The 20,101-nt window shown below is 43.7% G+C and overlaps 1 protein-coding gene across 1 annotated transcript in view; it reads left to right on the top strand.

Annotated features, from left to right (window-relative positions):
* MAP4K5 (mitogen-activated protein kinase kinase kinase kinase 5) overlaps window positions 1–20,101 on the top strand; it is a 1,870,683-nt gene that overhangs the window by 1,367,064 nt on the left and 483,518 nt on the right. The window contains exon 25 of the mRNA XM_069638985.1: window positions 3,903–4,017. Coding sequence (XP_069495086.1) covers window positions 3,903–4,017 — 115 coding nt within the window. The remainder of the gene's footprint in view (window positions 1–3,902; window positions 4,018–20,101) is intronic.

Raw genomic sequence — 20,101 nt, 5'->3', positions numbered from 1 at the left:
ACACATTTGCTACATCAATAGTGAAAATGTAACTTTCACTAGGTACATTGTTGATGTTGTCTAGATGTTTTAGGAACTGTCCAGTGTCTTTAAAAAACGTTTCAATACTCTGAATCAGAGGTTGCCAGATGGCATTGTTATATTGGGCAAACAACTCCAATATACCCCTTGTTCCCGCAACAATCGGACGCAGTAGTGCATTTTGTACATCTTTATGAATCTTATGAAGTCCATAGAATGCTGGCATTGTCGGATATAAATTTGTAAGAAAATGTAATGTTTTGGTAGATATCCATTCATATTGATGAATCTTTTTCACAGTGTCCGTGATCACGTCTCACCTCATTTGTAGGATCTCTCTCAAGGGGTAAGTAGGTATTGACATCAATCAGTAATAATTCAACCGCTGTGTGGTGGTACTTAGTATCCAAGGTCACAATCAAGGCCCCCTTGTCGGCAAGCTTTATGGTGATCTTAGTATTTTTGAAAAGATTCCCAATGACCTGTATTTCATTGCAAGATACATTATTTTTCTTTGAACAATAAAAGTCCCTAGGTCATGCATTATGGCTGTCTCAAATAGGTCAATAGATCGATTTAGTATTGAAGGGAAAAATGTACTCTTTGGTCGAAATTCCCTGAAACCCTCATGTTTGGAGGAGTCGGGGTCATCAGTTTGATGAAGGTCATGGCCATAAACATGGAGCTAACATGTCCATAAGTGGTATCGATACATATTATTGGATTTTGGTGCGTTCCCAAGGATGGACTAACTGTATTTCTGACTTACCTTATTAACATCAACTAGAGACTGACATTTATAATGACTATTGCTGACCCATATGTTCACTTTTTGGATGTGGAGGTAATGTATTTACATGTCCAACAATGTTTTACCAACAACATTCACGACAAACTTACTGACAAAAATAATATCTTAGGAGCGGATAGTTTTCATCCGGAACGCATAAAACAACATTTACCATACTCGCAGTTTCTCAGACTGAAACTGATTTATGTCAGATCAGCATGAATTAGCAAACTAGCTCTATATTATTATGAAGAGATTTGTGGATCATGGTTATGACGATTCATTTTTAACGACAGCCATTAATAAAGTATCCCTATGGATAGAACATCACTGTTAACAACACAACCGAAAACGTCAGGCCCTGATCTCGTATATGTGACTACATATTGCAAACAGAGTACTTTTTTGAAAAAGTCCGTACTTAAGAATTCTAATCTAATTCTACAAGATCAGACTATTAAACATCTATTTTTGAGTGTTCCCAGCATCTCCTATAGAAGAAATAGTAACCTTCAACAATTGCTGGTGACAGCTAAAGGCAATACCAAAGACTCACAGACAGTTCTGTCACCCAAAAACAGCGGTACATTTCCCTGCCTGAACTGTGACAACTGTAATTCAATCATGAAGGGACAATTGGATCTATGTGATCACTGCGATGGCCGAAAATGCAGACTTTTTCTTTTTTAACCCTTTACACCACATATATATGCGAGGGGAGACCTCCCGCAGCCCCCCATATTAATATCATACTCTAAACCCCCCCCCACATATATATATGGAGTAAGGGAGGGGTTAAAAAGAAAAAAAAAGTCGGCATTTTCTCGCCGTCGCAGTTCCCAGGTCGATATTTTTGTACGATTCCGGGACAATACATTCAGCATCCGTTTAAGGGTAATTTTACTGCATGTGACTCATAGGCCGTGATCTATGCATTTACATGTCCTTGTGGCAAACTATTTATTGGTAAAACCAAATGAAAAGTAAGAGTTTGGTGCAATGAGCATCAATAGTCTATCTAGATGAAAAATCTCACCCCACCTTTGGCCTCTACTATGTTGAACACCAAAATAATGTTTCACAATTACAATATGTGTTTTGGAAGAAAAGAAAAGAGGAGATTTTGATAAATTGCTATTGCAACGTGCAGCGTTTTGGATAGACTACCTGGATACGTTGGTACCATGTGACCTGAATGATCCTAATGAATGATATCATTTTATATAATACACTAACCCTTAAATTACCCTACGGGTGATGGGACACTGTGTTTGGAAGTTTGTGTTTATGGGCAATTGGAGATTATTCTCCTGAAAGAGACGTGTAATAACGCCCCAGAGATTTGGATGTACTGATTTTATTGTATGCATGTAGCATGGACAATATTTTCTTTAATTTGTCTTTCTGGGTTGTACTTGTGGGTAATCTCCTCAGGGCTGATGCCAAACTGGGTTGCTTTGGGACGGGGCCACGATCGCGCATGGTGACGTCATCCATATACGATGCTATGGCGTCACCAAGTTGGGGCATGGGCATGCAGCACATACACAGAGGCTCCACCTGTAAATTAACAATACCACGTCTCTCACCAGGTAAGATCTGTAAACCTAGAGTGTAATCCCTTTTGACTGATGTCGTGAAGTATTGTGAACTGCTAAGAGGGACACAGGGATGATTTGTCATATAATGATTCCATTATAGTGGTACATTTAGACAGCGTCCATTCTGGACCAATGAAGGCAGTAATGGTATATATATCTTTTGTATACAGGTTTGAATACCTGGACTGAGGCCTGGTTTGGAGATTTCTTCTCCGGTATTTATGATCCTTGACATATTTCAAACACCTATTATCTATGAGGGGAGACACGTTCCATATTCCTACTTGTTGAAAAATGTGTTGGCAGGACAAGTTTCCTTGTCTTCTCTTTCGGGCAGGAATCATTGTGAAACATTATTTTTAAAAGTTATCTTCTATTGATTAAATTGTTGTGACATTGCACATCACATTCAAGGCAAGTCTGTATTGGATGCCATTCATGCCTTCACTACACGAGGACATGAGAGGTGCAGCATGCACAGGCAGGAATAGCCTACAACCTCATCCCAATGATGTTAAGGGACTGTTGACATTGAAGCTAAACTAAATCTAACCAGATTGAAAATAGATTTTCTGGAAATCAAGAACATTTCTTAACCAACCACAAAGTAAACATTGACTTTGCCCGTTAACTGCAACATAAAGCTGTAAAAGATCATTTAGTTTATGCAGTCGCAGCACGAATGACAGAATACAGATTAGAAGGTTATGGTAGCATATCCACTACTTTTTGATCTTCATGCACATTAGACACTTCGGCCATGAGGGAGCTCCCATTTGGAGTGAAATATGTGTGTCTTTAGGGTTTGTGCAATGATACACGATCTGAATAGTATGGGCTGTGCTACAAAATGCCATTAGGGGTTGTGCAGTAATACAAGATCTAACCATTTCGAGCTGTGAAATGATTTAAGGATTGGTTTGTTTTGTAATACTTTATAAAGCCTCACTAATAATCAAGTTTGTGGATTGATACATATTTTCAAATATTTGGATCTCATTTGTTGGCACATTTTCCACAATAACATTGATTTTGCGAAATTCTTTGACATTGAGGTGTAATAATGTCCGTTGTTGAAATGCAGATAACTCAGTATAAAGGCATGGGTGGCATTGTTGTCTGAACTACACCATTTCTAATTAACACTTCCATTGGGTTTCTTATGCTTTCTCCACCACCGCTGTGGGTATGGTTTGTTATCTGCTACAAGGATTTAGGCATACGCTCACATTTTTTATTTGAAGTGGTTGATGGATATTGTGGAAATTATGGTGAAAGATGACTAATCTGTCTCACCTATTCCTTATGAATGCAGCACTTGATTTTCATTTCATTTAAATCGTGCTCTTTTTATTACTAGTTAAATGACCTTCGCTTTAGTTTGTTCCAGTTCCTACGTTAATGTGGTGATTATAAAGTGATAGCACTCATAAAAAATGTTATGTCAAAGGCACCAGGCGATTGTATAATAATTGTGTTTTATTTAACAGGAAAAACATTTCAGCTGTATTCACACAACCTTATCAGTTTGTTTGAACAAGCCAAAAAGCCAGGAATAGCTGGACATATTCAAGCCCACAGGTTCCCTGACAGAATGCTGCCAAGGTAATAATAATTAAGTCAAACTTTCTTTATAGTTGCTATGTTTTGTTATCAACCTTTTTTCAATTAAATTGTCGGAAAAGAAAAACATTACAGTTACAACAAATCCACACTTTCGACTCCTCACCCTCTCTTTGTGCCATCCACACTGGTTGGTAAGTACAATTCTTCAAAAAGAACATCTCACAAAGTGAACATAAAAACATGATGAGATCACCTTAAAGCAGATATAAGTGAGGTTGTGAGAGAAAAGACCTGCTCACCCCAATTGCTGTTTCAATGGATTGCTTTTGTCCCGCAGATTCCCCATCATGTTAGGTGTTCATCTTCAGCCTCGCTGCTCGGAAGCTTTCCCAGGGGGCATAGTGGACCTCGACTCTCTGCCGCCAATCGTCGATCTGTCTTTAAGGCTCTCGATAGTTGGCTCTGGATGTGACGTCAGGCGTCGTACAAATGCTGCGCCACTATGCCCCCCACTCAGTTCCTTTTTTGAGCGCTCGCACACTGCATAGGGAACACGACTCGAGTTTACTCGACTTTCTTACTGTACTTCTGTACGTTTTTGCTTCAAAACCTTGATGCAGTGTCGTCCCACGGGGTTTCGGGCTTCAAGCGATGCCACGATTGTCTTTGACCGATCCCCATGACGTCTGCCTGGGGTGTCTGGGTGCTAGTGAGGACACGGAGGCCTGCTCCTTGTGCGCAAAGATGCAGCCGAAATACCGGCGTGAGAGAGCTGGGAAGCTGGCTTTGGGACGACCTGTCACCAAGTCTCTGGCAAGGTCACTTATCCGGTCCTCGGAGGCTGTTAGGCAGAAACCTGTGCAGTTCCCTTAGGGAACACTGCAAAAGATTTAGGACTACAGGTGTGGTAGCTGTGACTGAGCAATCAGACTTCTCTCAAGAAGAGTTAGGGAGTATGCAAAGTATACACAATAGGCACTCAGACACACCAATACAAGCAAACACTGACCAGAGCTTTGGTATCAAAGTATATAATTATTTATTTAAAAACACACTATTTAAAACACTCCAGCACGCTTGTTGTAAAATATTCTAAACACAGTTACTATTGTAATATATACACCCCTTTTTCCTTATCAGATAAGTCTTAGTAAAACACCACTTATTTTCATACAGAGGTGAGCGCTTAACTAGATGGCACTCCAATAAGTTTGTGAAAAAGGGAGGGAAAAAGACAGAATATGGAAAGGTACACCACTCTAAGATTCAGGAACACTGTTAGCAAGGCAGAAGAGCAAAAGTCACTGGTGAGCCAAAGTCCAAAGGCTGGGCCCACTCTTAGAGAGAGCAGAGCACAAATGTGCCCAAGATCACAGTTACTCTAGGCTTAGAAAGTCTTGCAGAGAGTTCAAAAAGAGTTTAGAGAGACTCAGGAAAGTGTAGCCAGGGTATCCCAGGCCAACCCAGGTTCGAAAGCCGGGGGCTAAATCTACCCCGTACAGTCAGTGGCAAGGGAAGCCAGGCGGGACACGGTACCTTAAGTGGGAAGGATCCTCCAGCGGTGGCAGTTGTTCCTGGCAGTTGGTGCAAGTCGCGTCGTCGTCCAGGGGAAGAGAAGATCTCGACTTGGAGGAAAGATGAAGGTCATTGCACTGCCAGGGAAGAAACCAGCCGCGGAGTTTTCCGGTTAAAGGTGGTACCTTTTTTTCGCGGTCGTGGTAAAACGTGGTATAGCGGTTGCCGGGGTGCTTGGCACAGGCAAGGCGGCCACGAGGTACGTCGGGAAGGCGAAAAGACGGTGAAACTGGTTATCCCCACCAGTCAAAGGAAGAAGACTCTCCGGCGGGAGATCTCCTCTGTCGTTGGGAAAAGTGGTGAGACGGTCCAGCAGGGCTCCACCAGTGGTGTCGTTGTGGCAGGTCGGCTCAGCTTCTCCCTCGTCGGATTCTTAGGTCCTGTGGCGACTTCTGAAGTTCCAGTCCCCAAAGCCCTGCTTTTATGCAGAAAACCCCCATTCACTCAGCCTAGCTGTCACTCAAACATGCTAAGTGGTGAGCCGGCCGGCTCACCACTTGGGCCAATCAGGACGGAGTGCGACTTGAGTTGCCTAGGCAACTTAGTCCAGGGTGCCTAAATCCCCCTCCACCCCTCCTAAGTACCCCAGACAGAGTGGCACCACTTTGGAGGGCTTCTGTGGAGAAGCCTGCCAAAAAGTGGAACAAAGGGCTCGACTTGGGTTGGAGTCACAGAAGAGAACACAAACGCCATTTTAGAATCAAGTTTTGGCAAAAAATACCAACCGGAGAATTAATATTAATTAAATAAACCGGCGGTATGTTCGAGGCTACCGTAAATAAATAAAGATAGTAGCCTAGAACAATGGGAAATCCCATAGGAAAATATTCGCGGTTGAATATAAAAAGTAGTATCCACTGCCACCAGCCAAAACTCGATCAGGGGGGACGGAGACGTGCCCCCTCGACTAACAGACCCCGGGGCAACGTCCACAATATGATGGTTTGTACTGGTTCTGTTCAGAATTTAAGACTAGTAAAGTCAATGGTGACTTTACATGCCCTGGGAGACAGTAGTCAGTCCCAGGGTATGGAGTCTATACTGGGGGGGGTCACTATGACACCCCTGTGTTACTGCAATGAGGGTGCTGTGTAACACACACCACAAAAACACATGAAGCCCTATGGGGTAAAAGACCCCATAGCCCATTAACCACATCTAGATTCAAAGAAACACACTCAAATCATGCCCAAGAGTGAGGGTAAATTGGCAGGAGAAAGAAATAAACCCCAAAAATCCAGCAAAGCTGCTGGGGGACTCACTAGGTTAGGAAATTCAGCCTAAACAGAGAATTCTCCCTAACAGAGGCCGAGACTGAGGAGCCCACCCCTTCCAAGGGGAAGGACCGACATCGTAAGAAGACCAAGAAGCGGTCCCATTCCAGGAGCCATTACTCGTCTTCCTCGCGGAAGAAGAAGCGGCACTGCCACCGACACAAGTCAAGCTCCTCGTTGGAACCAGGTAAGCCCTCAGTGGGGCCGACGACTCGGAAGAAGTAGGAGAGTTTTAAGAACTCTGTTACAATTGTTTAAGATGCAAGCGGCTATGGGTGCGGCTCCGGCCCCCGACCAGCAGGCTTTGTCATGTAAAGTGGTGCTCGGTGCTCCCAACCCCAAGCCAGCCACTCCGTCGACATCGTCGGCGTCGACAGCCGAAAGTACCCTCAGCATCGATGGCTTCGAAGTCTATCCTCAAGCCTTCGGCGCAGACAGTCAGCGATGGTTCCTTTGTGCCACTGTTGAGATTGGATTTCTTCAACTCCATGCACTCCATTTTCAGAGCCGAGGAGCACGATGACCCTGAGGACACGTCGACCCCGTTTACGTGGGTGCTGGCGGCATCAACTATTTCAACGACCAAGCTGATTTATTGGCTTTGGCTGTATCAGAACCCCCAGGCATTGATGACTGATGGAACAAATAGTATTTAGTGCCTGGAGTGTCACTGTACACAACAGATGCCCATTTGCAAGAGCCATATTTTCACAAACTACGTCACTCTGCTCACCTGGATCCTTTACGGAGGTTTCCGAGGTCCCCCTTCGATGTGATCTTTCTTGTGGCTTGTTCTTGGATGTCCGGTGACCCTCCAACAGAAATGGTCTGTCTCTGTTAGAGGCCACAATACCCACCTGATTTGGTACAGGACAGATGGAATGTACCCCCACAGGGACAGCCTAATGGGGGGAAAAGCCAAGATATGGCAGAAAACCCCTAAGGTCGAAATGTTGATCCTGGTCCGGCTTGTGTTCCAATACTGAATAAGCTAGTAACTGTATAGCATTTACTGTTGTAGCGTAAATGATGAAAACAGCAAATACGAGCGATGTGAAGGCTCCAGAACAAATGGTCCAGGAAGAATAGCCAAGGATAGAATGGGGAGGGCAAACTGACAAGAGAAAAGGCTGCAGTGAAACGAAGGAAGCAAGAAGAGCAGCAATAAAATAGATGAACGCAGAAAAAAATCAAAAGGCAGTTGGATGCAAGCAGTTACCGAAAAAGGACACCTGTAATCAGGAGCAGGAAGGCAAAGGGAGACAGCTTTGTGGGAGCAAAAGTGTGGACAAGGAAAGCACAGCGTCTTACCCGGGAGGGGAAGCAGTAGGGTTGCAACGCACAGCGTTGAAAACCTGATTGGTAATTATCTGATACTGGAAGACACCATATTGGATAAGGACTAGAACATTAACAATGTTCTAGTAAAATGCTGTGGCACATCACAATGGCCGCTTCTCCTACGGTGCCAAACTTCCACAGAGACAGAGCCGTGACACACATATCCAAAATATATCACACACATTATTCCATTGGAATTACTCAAAACTCATACTATATAATATTAAATCAATAAACCAAAACATTAATTTAAACATTTCAAGCGATACTACATTTAACCATGATGAGAAAATGTGCACTGAAACAAAATGTAAATATATTAGCAATATATTTATAGCTATTTTCATTGAGGAAAACAGAATTGAAAATAAACCACAATTTTAATAAATGGATGTTCAAAAATACATCATAAAACACAAACACAAGTAACAGTAGTGAAAAATTCATAAAGTACAATATATACATATATCTTTTCAATTAATGGTCATGGCTAATAAAATTGTCTTTTGTATAGATATCACAGCGATAAATGAAAAAACAGACTGCACATTAAATAGGAAAAACTTTGGACTATAAAAGTAATCAATGTGCAAAAGCGCTCATATCTTTTAAGATAAAAATCAGTTGTCTCCTCACAGGCATTCAAGATGTGCCTACTGGTTTCTATGGATTTAGCACACAAGCAACATCCTCTTCTCTCACGAGGAATATTCTGCCGCGCGCCAATGTGCTCTGACCGACAGTATGTTTAAGCGCAGATACATGATGAAACATCTTAGTGTGTATTCTGACTGTGTTTTGGTCCGGTTATCTTGCGCTTTAGACCAGTAATGAGGCTTGATATTGCGTTTTCCATTGGTTAGTTAAGTTTTATTATCATAAATTATTGTTTTTGTCAGCCGACACATGTTTCGACACCGCTGGGTCTTTATCAAGGCTAATATGTGTTGTTTTACACGTGCAGATGCAAGTATGTTGGTGCTCAGTTTCCTGTCCTTGCCTGTTGGTTTGGCTCTTGGTTGGGCATATCTGGTTGTTTCCTTAGGTGCTCTCCTTCCGTGTGTCATGGTGGGTATATGTACATACTTTAATCAAGTATCTGCAAGGCTTAAGATATTCAAAGCTTTGCTTAACATACTCCTCGTAGCGTCTCTTTTTGTCAAGAGTCTCTATGGATCTCCCTCTATCCCATTCTTGAGTCTTGATCTTGTGCTTCTGGGGCAATAAAATGTGATCCAAATGGACTTGCACAGAATCAACCAATTTGTCACGCACCAATAGTGTTGTTGAGCATCAGACGTCGAGAATGTGTCCGGAAAATCAGCTGCAACACTAGATTAGTTTATTTTTAGGAATAACTTGCTACAGGTACATTTTCTGGTGGTGTATAGAGAGGTTGTACCAAGTTCCATTCTCATCAGAGGCGGGCAGAAAAACGGCGAGCAGGCCCCTGTGCCCTGCTGCACCCCTCCCCAGCCTCTCAGTGGACGTGAGAGCACAGCTGCAATGCAGTGATTTAGAGCAGTATCAGGTATCCATATTGGTAGCCGGGTTCCTCGAAAAAACTGAGTGACAGAGAGCAGGAAGCTGCAAAGGCAGCTCACCAGCTTGATTGAGTGTTGCAGAGATGGGATGAATTTAGAGCTGCCTTAAAATCCTCCTGAAAAAAGGTGCTGTAAAATACATTATGTTGTCCTGTTGAGGGATTAGCAGTGGTCTGTTTTAAAATTATAAATGCATTATACCATCTCGCCCCCATGATATATCTGCTTATATTTGATATTAAAAGCAGTCACTGAACTCCCCCTGGACATCCTCTGGGGGCCCCCCTAGTGGGGGCAGCCCCACAGAGACCACTGGGTTAGAGTCTCCTTCTTTTCCCCTTTGCTTTTTTACATCTAGGGTGGGGTATGGGAATTAGAGAAAATCGAACCTTTGCACCCATGCTGAAAATACCTAATGCACCCTGTTAATACATTCCGTGAAACTCTTGTCTCGTGTGCATCACGAGGGTCTTCAATATCCACCAAGATTGCACAGCAGCAAACATTTTACCTCTGACACCCGTCAAGGACCAACTACCCTGCATGCCCCCTATTGTAAGCTTTACCCACTTAAACACTACTCTCAAAAAAGGGCAGACCAGCGTGATTTCATGGCCAGTTGGTGTACTGGCCCAAACCCCGGACCAATAACCAGGGTGTTCTGGTACATGTATGCCAACTTGCAAGTTTTCAACCTGAACCAACCCTTGCAGCATCAGCTCACTCTGCATGCCTGTGCTATCGTTCCACGATGCCTGAGCAGTTATTATCTTTATTAGGGTATTTATTGAGCGCTGCCCTAGCTTCGGGAAGCAATGGAGCGCTTCACAATCATAGGGGGAAGAATACAATGAGGGAAGCAGAGAAAAAAGGAACGCGGAGCTGAAATGGACTGGTGGGCAGTTGACAGCATGGGGGGGGGAGGCGGTGGGTAGCAGATCAGAGTCTCAAGTATGGTAGGAAGTGTATCGAAAGAAACGTTGTGGAGGAAGTAGTATATGGTTACAGCACATGGTTGCAGCTACAGCGCTGCTAGTAATCAGAAGAATGCTCTGCTGATCCCAAGCTGCACATAGCCCTGCTAAAACCAACACTGCAAGTTCACTGTATGTGCTGGGAGAAGGAGCACCCGCCAGGGTACTGTCAAAGCCTACTCACCCACTAGGAGCCTTGTGTGAGACTCTCCATCAAACTGTGGTAAGACTACCCCAGGCCTGGTCAGGAACACGCCTAGCATGGACCTCGATGGAGTAAGTGACCCTCAAAAAGATGAAGAAAGTGCAACAGGGTAGCAGCAGTGCGGCAGAGCAGGAGGGGCAAGGACACTGGACAGTCACTTTTAGTAGCACAGGGGTTGCCAAGAGTTGGAGAGAGAATGCCCTGCCCAGCCGATCCCCCAAGCAGAGCCCCTTCACAGCTGGCTGTTTCGTGCAACTATCAGGGCAAGATCTTACTGTTCTTAAATATCACCATGACAGTGTCAGCATGGCTCTTGCCACAATGCTGTATTTCACCACGCTTCAGGGCCCACGGGCGGCAGGCATCAGCGTCACTGGCGCCATCAACCCAGTGGCTCTTCTTTGTAGTAGAGATCTAGGTGTGAAAAGAGTCCCAGATTCCTGTCCTGCAATCCAGTGGGCCTGACATCACCCTCATACCCCGTCGAGGTACATACCAGGCCAGTTGGGCACCCCCAGCATTATCCCATGATCATTGGCATATGTAGGATTTCTACTGCCCTAGACCCAACTAAGTGCATGCATCCACCCAACTTTAAACAACCCCTTTGCCAGACTCTGCACCTTCACCATACTCTGCCCGTTTGGTTAAGTATACCACTTCTCCCCCATCTCATCCCAGTTCATTGGCATAACAACATAAGGACACTTTGAAAGCTCAGGCTATTAGAAAGTTATTGCTTTGACTCTAATTATTCAAGCATGTTATCATTTATATTATATTAGCTGAAAGAGTTGTTCCAGACTTTTCATACCCACGATTTGGCAAAGACAGGCTATTCTGCATATGCGCATTAAAGCCCAGCTTTGCTGTCATTCACTCACCTATTAAAGCGTTCAGCAACATGCAGCAGCAAAACACACCCTGGAATATCAACAAGAACAGATTTCCGTTCTAATGCATTCAGCAAAGAGTTCCACAGTCTACAATAGAGTCTAACAGTGCGTGGCCTGCCAGTCTTAACAAGCATCGGCAATGGCAACAGTTTTTTCTGGCTTGTTTGTACTCATGGAAAAGGCATTTGCAGGAACTGCTGTAGTGGTATTAACTGGATGTCGATGGCAGCACCTGCAAAATGGTGCGAGTACCTGGTTATCTAATAGCAGTGCATGGCAAATGCCTAATACTTATTAACAAGCCCAAACTGTTGGCTTTGCCAATGCTTGTTTTTTTTTCAAGACTTCATTGAAGGACACACAGAGTGCTTATAAATCGAGCGGCTGAAGGCAGATCCGGTTAAGACATTTATTTTACAACAGTAGCCCATTTGCAGCACCAATTATGTCATTAACTCTCAGAAGACTGCTTTGAAGAAAACACTGGCAGGCACTTTGAGTGCAAAGTTTGATGGTAAGGCTTGAGAACAGAGCTCAAAGAGTTCCATTGAGGAGGTGTTCTAGGCGGGGAGGGGCAAGGACTGGGTGGGAATGGCCACAGGGATCAGCATGGCCATGGGCAGTCAAAGGGTGGGCAAATAACCAGACAGCCCCAGAAGCTTTGTATCCCTCCTCACATGCCATTTCTCCCTAGCTGTAATCGAATGCAATAGTCTCGACTTATTATGTGGCACAAGCGCCACCTAATAGCCCAAAGTAAAAGTTGGTGGGGTCTAGGGGCAGCATTCGTGACCTATGAGAGAGACCACCAGTTTCCACAAAGACGGCTGTTGCTGAATATCTGGTAGGGCTTGAGAGGGGTCACGTTTTTTACTTAACACTTACATGCTCCTAGAGGCACTGCTATGTAAGAAAATGGTATGGTATGTTTTCTGTTTTCATAGTGCTTGATGTCAGTGTTAGAACGTTTGAAAGCACCGTAGGTGAAGAAAAGAGTAGTATGAGAAGTAAAGAGAAGGGGAAGAAGTATACTAAAGCATACAACATAATGTTGTGTTGGGTCTTGAGAGAGAGATGAGAGACAGACAGAGATTGGCCACAGTCCTGTAGATCCTTACCCTGCCCTTTCGCCCAACTGCAACCTCCTTTTCACGCACATAACCAGGGACGGTGTCAGGGCCTTTGAATCTTTTCAAATGAAAGGGGCCTCAAGACTCAGGGATCCCGCAGCAACTGCCTCCACATTGCCAGTCATCAGTCTAAAAACACAACAATATATTCCTTTATATATCAAATATGCCCAGGGGCTTACAGTCTACGCTTTGCAGCACTCGCCTTACAAGCTGTGTTGGCTTGAGCCCGTCTGGCTGTCATTTCCATTGGGAAAAACCAAAAGTGTTATCACCTAGTTAACTTTCAACGCTGGTTTCTCCACGTCAGCCACTTGCTTACAAAGATGGATTGATTGCTATTCAGCGGGCATTCAGTGTTTCAGCTCCATGCTGGCTCGCTGTCTCATGATAATTGGCGGCTGTTAACCTTATCTTTATCTCCGATATAATGTGTGCCCCCCAAGGGTGCCTCTAACCTCTTTACACTCTAAGCAGGAGGTGCAACCATCATGTGGAAATGGTTCCCTACACATCTTCTGCCGGGGACTATACATAACACTGTTAGCAGAAACAAGATGTATCATAATATGGGGTCAGCAGGCCAGTCCTTTGCTGCAGGGGCAGCCAATACCCAAACTGAGAAAAAGAGGCCTCATACTTCAATGTGTCTGACTCCTACAGTACCTTTCCAAATGTAGGGGCCTTAATCCCAGAATGCTGCTTTTAAAATAGACAAATGCCAACTGCTGGAAATTGACTTTTTTACTGGAGGAGCCCAACCAGCAGAGGGTTGGGTGGTGTAGGAGAGAAGGTATTTTACTCACCCCCCCGCAAACTTTGCCTCTCAGCCCCTTAGAAGATTAATCACAAACACCTGGAAAATAGCCCAGTTTCTTATAATGGCAGCAAAGTATAAAACATGCAAAACTTTTAAACCTAGAAAATGTACTTTGTCGCATCCTGTGACCTCTTCCCATTGCCCAAGTTAATGAGACCCCCATTTTTCTTCTTTTTAAAACTTGCCCAGCCACATACTAATGTGCGTTAGCCATCAAACATTGGATCCAACTAGCCTTCTTAGAGCCATTTTTCTAAGAGATTGTGTGGTCCTGATAAGCTGTAAGTAATTCTCTATTGCTCTTAGCCTTGAAACATCTTTGTTTACAACATTAGCTTCAGGCTTGATCATCCAATGTTACCATTGATAACAAAGCCTCCTGAGGAGGCCTAGCTGTTTCCAATTAGTCAGACCCCTAAACACAGGTAACTGTAATAAAGACAACTTTAAATAAAAAAGCTTTTGTCTCAAAGGTTCGCGATTGTGCACTTATGACCGCAATTAACTCCGCCCACCATAAGCTCTTCATCCATGACCAGCCCATCTAGGGCCCTTTGTCAGGTGCTGCCCACTGGGCCCTTTTCCTTAAATCTGCCACTGATTATCATGGCAGCAAAAGGAACTGACGTCGGTAGGCCCTAGAGTGACCTGAGTAATTTTCCTTTTAGTTTGTCTAGACAGCCCACATGCTTTTCTGGGATGGTTTATAGCCTGTATAAAATACATGGGACAATTGATTTAGTATACACTTCCAATAGTCCCTCTGCAGTCTCCTCTGGCGCTTTTAATGAATCCCCATCATCGTATAGCTTTAGCTTTAATATAGGTATAGTATTGGGAGGATGAGGGGACACTGTAAAAAGGTAAGCCAAGGCAAACATATGTATTAATTACCTCCAGTTTGGTCCCGCTAATATGCCAGCCTAACCTGGTAATATGACGGCCTTTACCCCAAATATGCATGACCTTGGTCTTAGAATAATGTATCTTTAAACGGTTTGTTTCTGCAAACTGAGCCATGGTGTCAATGGCTCTTTGCAGGCCAGGTGGGGGTGTGGTCAAGTAAAACCATGTCATCCGCGTAGGTAATCCACAGCACCACTACCCCACCAATCTGTGGCAGAAAAATCAGACTTGCACCTAACTTCTACCCCTTGTCGGCCACATAGAGGTTGAATAACAGGGGCGCTAACACCGTCCTTCTTCAATCCTCTATTGGTAGGCATGGGGTAAGAAATGTTCACCTCTTGGGAGAGACAAACAGTTGTGTTGTGTAGGAGCCCTTATGAAATATAACAGATGTTGCTGATGCTTCTAGTCCGACATCCAGAGGTCACTGCAGCGTATTGCATCTTGTCTTTCGAGAATCGAAAGGGGACGTCGGCATGGGCGTGCCTGTAACGCTATCCCTAACGTGACGTGTAGTTTACCCAAAATCCCTCATGCGTCAAGGTCCCTCAGATTGTTTTTTTTCTGCCCAGCATACTGGCCGCCTTATGCGGAGCTCGTCCAGAGAAATTGCTTTTGTTCTCTTCGACCTTTGGTCGTAATATATAATAAAGTAATCGATATTACCCTACCGTCTGTTCCATCGATGGCTATTCCAGTTCTCCGCCGCAGACGGTCCACAGATCTTCAACGGACGGGGTCCGGTCGCTGTTGTCGACCACGTGGCTGGGACTTCTGACCGGCCTACACAGTAGGGAGAGTGGGGTCGGGGTGGACATTTCCCTTTCTGAGAATGCCTTTCCCTTTCCTCTCTCATTATTCCCTAGGTCTATTCGTCCCAGTTTATTTCCTCAGCTATGGAGAGGACTCCATTTAGGTTTTGTCCTGATTGCAGGGCCAAAGTCCCCTGGAAGGATAAACATTGTAAGTGTAAACAGTGTTTACCCCTAAATCCGACGATTCGGTTTGTGCGGTTTGAAAGCTCCTACGCCTGAAAACTTGGAAAGCGCGCCGTGTTAAACAGTGGGTGGCCTACGGATTGTCACAGGCCGAGTCTGGTTCTCCCGCTGCCACAACCGCTGATTGTGACGAGGAGTTGAGTGACGAACTAGCTTCTGATTCGGAGGTTATTGACCTCTCAGCAGAGCACTATCACTCCGCGTCGTCTGTCCCCGGCCCTGCTAGGCAAGAACTATGTCCTGCTATGGGGAATGTACACCCCGGTGACATAGGCGCACAAGTTCCCCACACTAAAGACACAACCCCTGTTGTCACAACATGTTCCAGGGGAACTCAATCTTCTGGCAGACGTACTCATCAGAGATTTCCCACTACCCATGGAGTACGAATGGCGATAACAAAAAGACAGCGTCTCCAACGTTTTCGCAGAGATTGACTTGTTTGCAACTCTGGAGAACGCTCAATGCCATGATTACGCCTCCAGGTACCCCCACAACCGTTCCAAGGGGAACAGACTCTGGATAACATAGTCAGGGAAATATGTTTACGCTTTTCCTCCAACTCCCCTACTCATCAAGATAGTGCACAAGATGCACCAGGAACCAGTCATAATGATATTGGTGGCTCCCATGTGAGCCCGCCAACCATGGTTCGCTCATCTGATGGAGATGTCTCTATCTCCTCCAGTGAAACTGCCTTCCCCGGAAAACATGTTGTCGCAAGACAAGGGGGAGACACTTCACCCATTTCCGCAAACATTGAACTTAGCGGCTTGGCTCCTGAGGTCATAGGGTTCGGGCACCTGCAACTCCCTCAGAGATGTATGACATACTCAGGGAGGCAAGAAAACCTAACACATGATATTGCTATTTCAGTAAGTGGAAACGTTTTGTTATCTGGTACATCTAAGAGCATCAACCCCATTGACTGCTCTCCTAGACATATCGTTTTGTACCTGTCATTTACTTGATTTAGGCCTAGTCTTTAACTCGCTAAAAGTTCACTTAGCTGCTCTTTCAGCCTACACTACATCACAACAAAAGGTGTCATGGTGGAAGATAGCAGTTATTAAGGCTTTCGTGGAGGGAGTAAAAAGAATTCACCCTCCCATTTCTAACCCAGCTCTGGATGGGACCTAACCGTGGTGTTGACTAGACTTATGGGGACTCCTTTCAAGCCCATGCATAAAGCATGTCTCAAAGATCTCACCTACAAAACTGCCTTTTTAATAGCCATTACTTCCATTAGGAGAGTCAGTGAACTACAAGCGCTCTGAGTTCTAGACCCCTTTGCAACAGTTCACAAAGATAAGGTGCTTCTGCTGGTGTCTAGCATAGCTAATAATCTGTAATTACTGGCATCTGTGAGAGGGCCACGCCTATGTATCGGTACCAATATTGAATTAAGCCAGCTCCGGGGGTGCACTGCCAGACTGCACATTTTAGTATACATTTCTTGCAACACTCTGGCCCAAAACTGGGAGTTAGACTTAATACAACATAGGCCAACCCTTCAGAGCCAGGGGCTCTTGATGGTTTGTTCGACCAATATGTTTAAATGTCGGTTGTATCAATGTTCAATACCGGGCTACCCAAATATGCAAAGTGGGCCTCACTTTTACTTTTTGTATTACCTTGATCCCAATTAAGCCCTTTTACATATACCTTCCAATCTCCTTCTGCAATGGCACAGATTTCCTTTGGGGCATTGCAGCCAGATAAGTCCGGTAAAGGTACCAAAATGTACATGAATCATGTGTGCTTATCAAGCCATATACCATTTTCCAGTTGGCGGATTCAATGGTGGTTTTATGGCTACATAGCCAATTCTCAAATTTGGGAAAAAATAACCCAATCTTGGTTTTTTGTTCTTGGTCACTAAGATTCTTATTTGTCTTACTGGCTACCACTTTCCTACGTAACTGGCACTTTTCCATTTTGATTTTCTAATCGAAAAGTGAGGGGTTATCCTTATCTTGTACAGTCATCTTCCCTGCCATGTGGAGCCAAGGCTTAATTAGTGCACATAGCTCACCCAAATCGCCATTACAGTGGTTTAGTATTTCTTCCGGAGAACAAGCTATCCGCACTACATACTCAGTGACCCTTTATAAGTTGACCTCCATCCATTCAATTCTGTTACCCTGCGCTCTAAATGACGCTTTAACTAGTTATGCCTTCCTATTCTTCTGAGAATACACTTGAAACATGACTTTCAGCATTGCGTGATCACTAAGTGGTGTAAATGTGATTTCATAATTCAGTATTTTACAGCATATAATGTCAGTAAGAAATATACAGTCCAAACATGAGGTACTGCGTCCATTGGTCCAAGTAACAACCTCCAACAAGGTTTTGTTCTTGCTGGTAAACATTGGTACGAGGTAACATTTGAGTAATGCTCCTAACCACCTCTTACCCCTCTTGATTAATACTCGAGAATGTTCAGGAAGCTGCATCCATTGATCATCAGTTATGGCGTCACTTTCCAGGTTAATGCATTGAGCATTAAAGTCGCCAGCTATTATTATGCATCCACTCAGATTCTTTAATTTCCAAGTAAACAATAGCTATGTCACCCATTTCAGCAATGCTTCATTATGTGTTCCGTTTGGAGGATTGTATATATTAAGTATTGACATTTGGATCAAGAAGCTTCTTAGTTCCAACTGCTAAACCATTACAACAAGCTCTACCAATATTGTAACCTTGTCAAAGACCTATACATGGTCCACCCTTGGGTCTCCCAATCCTAGCTATATAAGTCGTTTGAACACATGTTTGATAGCTATCCAGCATAGAGGTTGTTGTGTGCCAGGTTTCTTGAAGCAGAAATATATCAGTTGTGTATAGTGTAGCATATCTCGTTGGTCATGAGATAAACAATCTAAATCCCCTCATACTCCATGAAACAACAAGGTCCAAATTAGTATGGGCCGGAGGGCAATAAGATGGCTCTTCCAATGAAGGAGCTCAAAACTCATTCGACTGAGTTCGCTGTACTGATTTAAATTGTTGTTGTTGGTTGCTCAACCTCTTTTTAGCACAGGCGGGTTTCGTTGTTTCTTTGCCCTCCATGGTATGCATTAGGGTCTTAAATTGTTTCTTCATTAGAATGGCCGTAATAAAGTTGTATACAATAGCCCATGGTGTAAAATTCATTAACAAATGTCATGAGCCTTTCCACAACCATACAACTGACAAATGTAACGGCCACCCAATTAGATTGACTATGAAAGGTAGGTAGTTCTACACTTTCAATGTCTTGTGGTGTCATAATACACAACTCTTCAATTTGTTGGAAGAGTAGCATCAAATATCCTTTGTTTTAGATTGGACTATAGCTAGTGGGTTTAATTTTCTCAATACATACACATCGTGGATAGTATAATAAAGTTTTAGGTAGCTTGCCACACTGCTGGTTCAGTGGGTTAGTCGCAATTAACGGTCTGACCTCATAATGGACTTGTGAACACCCAGATTGGTCCTCAACTATCGCTGATGCATATGTATGTGCGTGAACCATCATGCTCTCAATCTCAGTTGTGCTCGTTGCCCTCGAATCCACGTTCTCTGCTATAGTCTGGAGAGGTTCCCAATCCGTATTTGTCCTAAATTGTTTACCAATGTCAGTCTGGATTTTATCTCTGTTTAGGTGCATTCAGGCCCTTAATTTCTGCCAAAGGTGTGGAACCCTCCTCGGGAAATTGTAGCCATTTATCCAGGATGCCATAATGTCATCTCCGTTGTTGAGTTTTGCAATGTTTTTTTCCAAGGTTTAGCTCTCATACCACTAGTGGGTGTTACATTCTTAGTTTCCTTTAAAATGGCAGACGTGTTGTGCAAGGATTAACTTTGTTTTTTTCCTCTTACTCCGTTTCCGTGCCCCTTTCGTCTGACTACATAGTGACGGAGCACTCACTATAGGAGTTTCAATAACTATCTGTTCATGTCCATCCCTCCTTTCATTTATATCCAGAAACAAGATAAAATGATCTGAAATGGAGAGCGGACTATTTAACATACTTGACTCAGTTAATGAGTCTTTACCCATGTCTGCTTCAACAACTGCCTCTACCATTTCTCCCATCTGTCCCCTTTCTACCACACTGTTTCAGTATCACGTCCACGGCCAGTATCCTCTTTTTTTCCTCTCTGTTCCTTAGCCAAACTAGGACATATTCCAACAGCAATGGTGTTCAAGCTTGGCGTAAAATTTGGATTATTAAAGTTGGCATTATCTTGGATAAATGGATGTTCAAAAATACATCAAAAAACACACGCAAGTAACTGTTGTCAAAATTTCATGAAGTACAATATGCATATCAGACAATTTAATTAAAATAATTAAGGACACAAACAACAAACAAAAGTCCACCACATGCACTTCGGCACTTGCCACTTTATAAGAACATTTAACATAATGTAACAATCGCATGTTTTCCCCTAATACGTTC

The sequence above is a fragment of the Ambystoma mexicanum genome, chromosome 14 (genome assembly GCF_040938575.1).
Source record: "Ambystoma mexicanum isolate Mex_15411 chromosome 14, UKY_AmexF1_1, whole genome shotgun sequence".
NCBI lineage: Eukaryota > Metazoa > Chordata > Amphibia > Caudata > Ambystomatidae > Ambystoma > Ambystoma mexicanum.
Note: the sequence above shows the minus strand (reverse complement) of the source record. Positions and strands in the feature narration are given on the sequence as shown.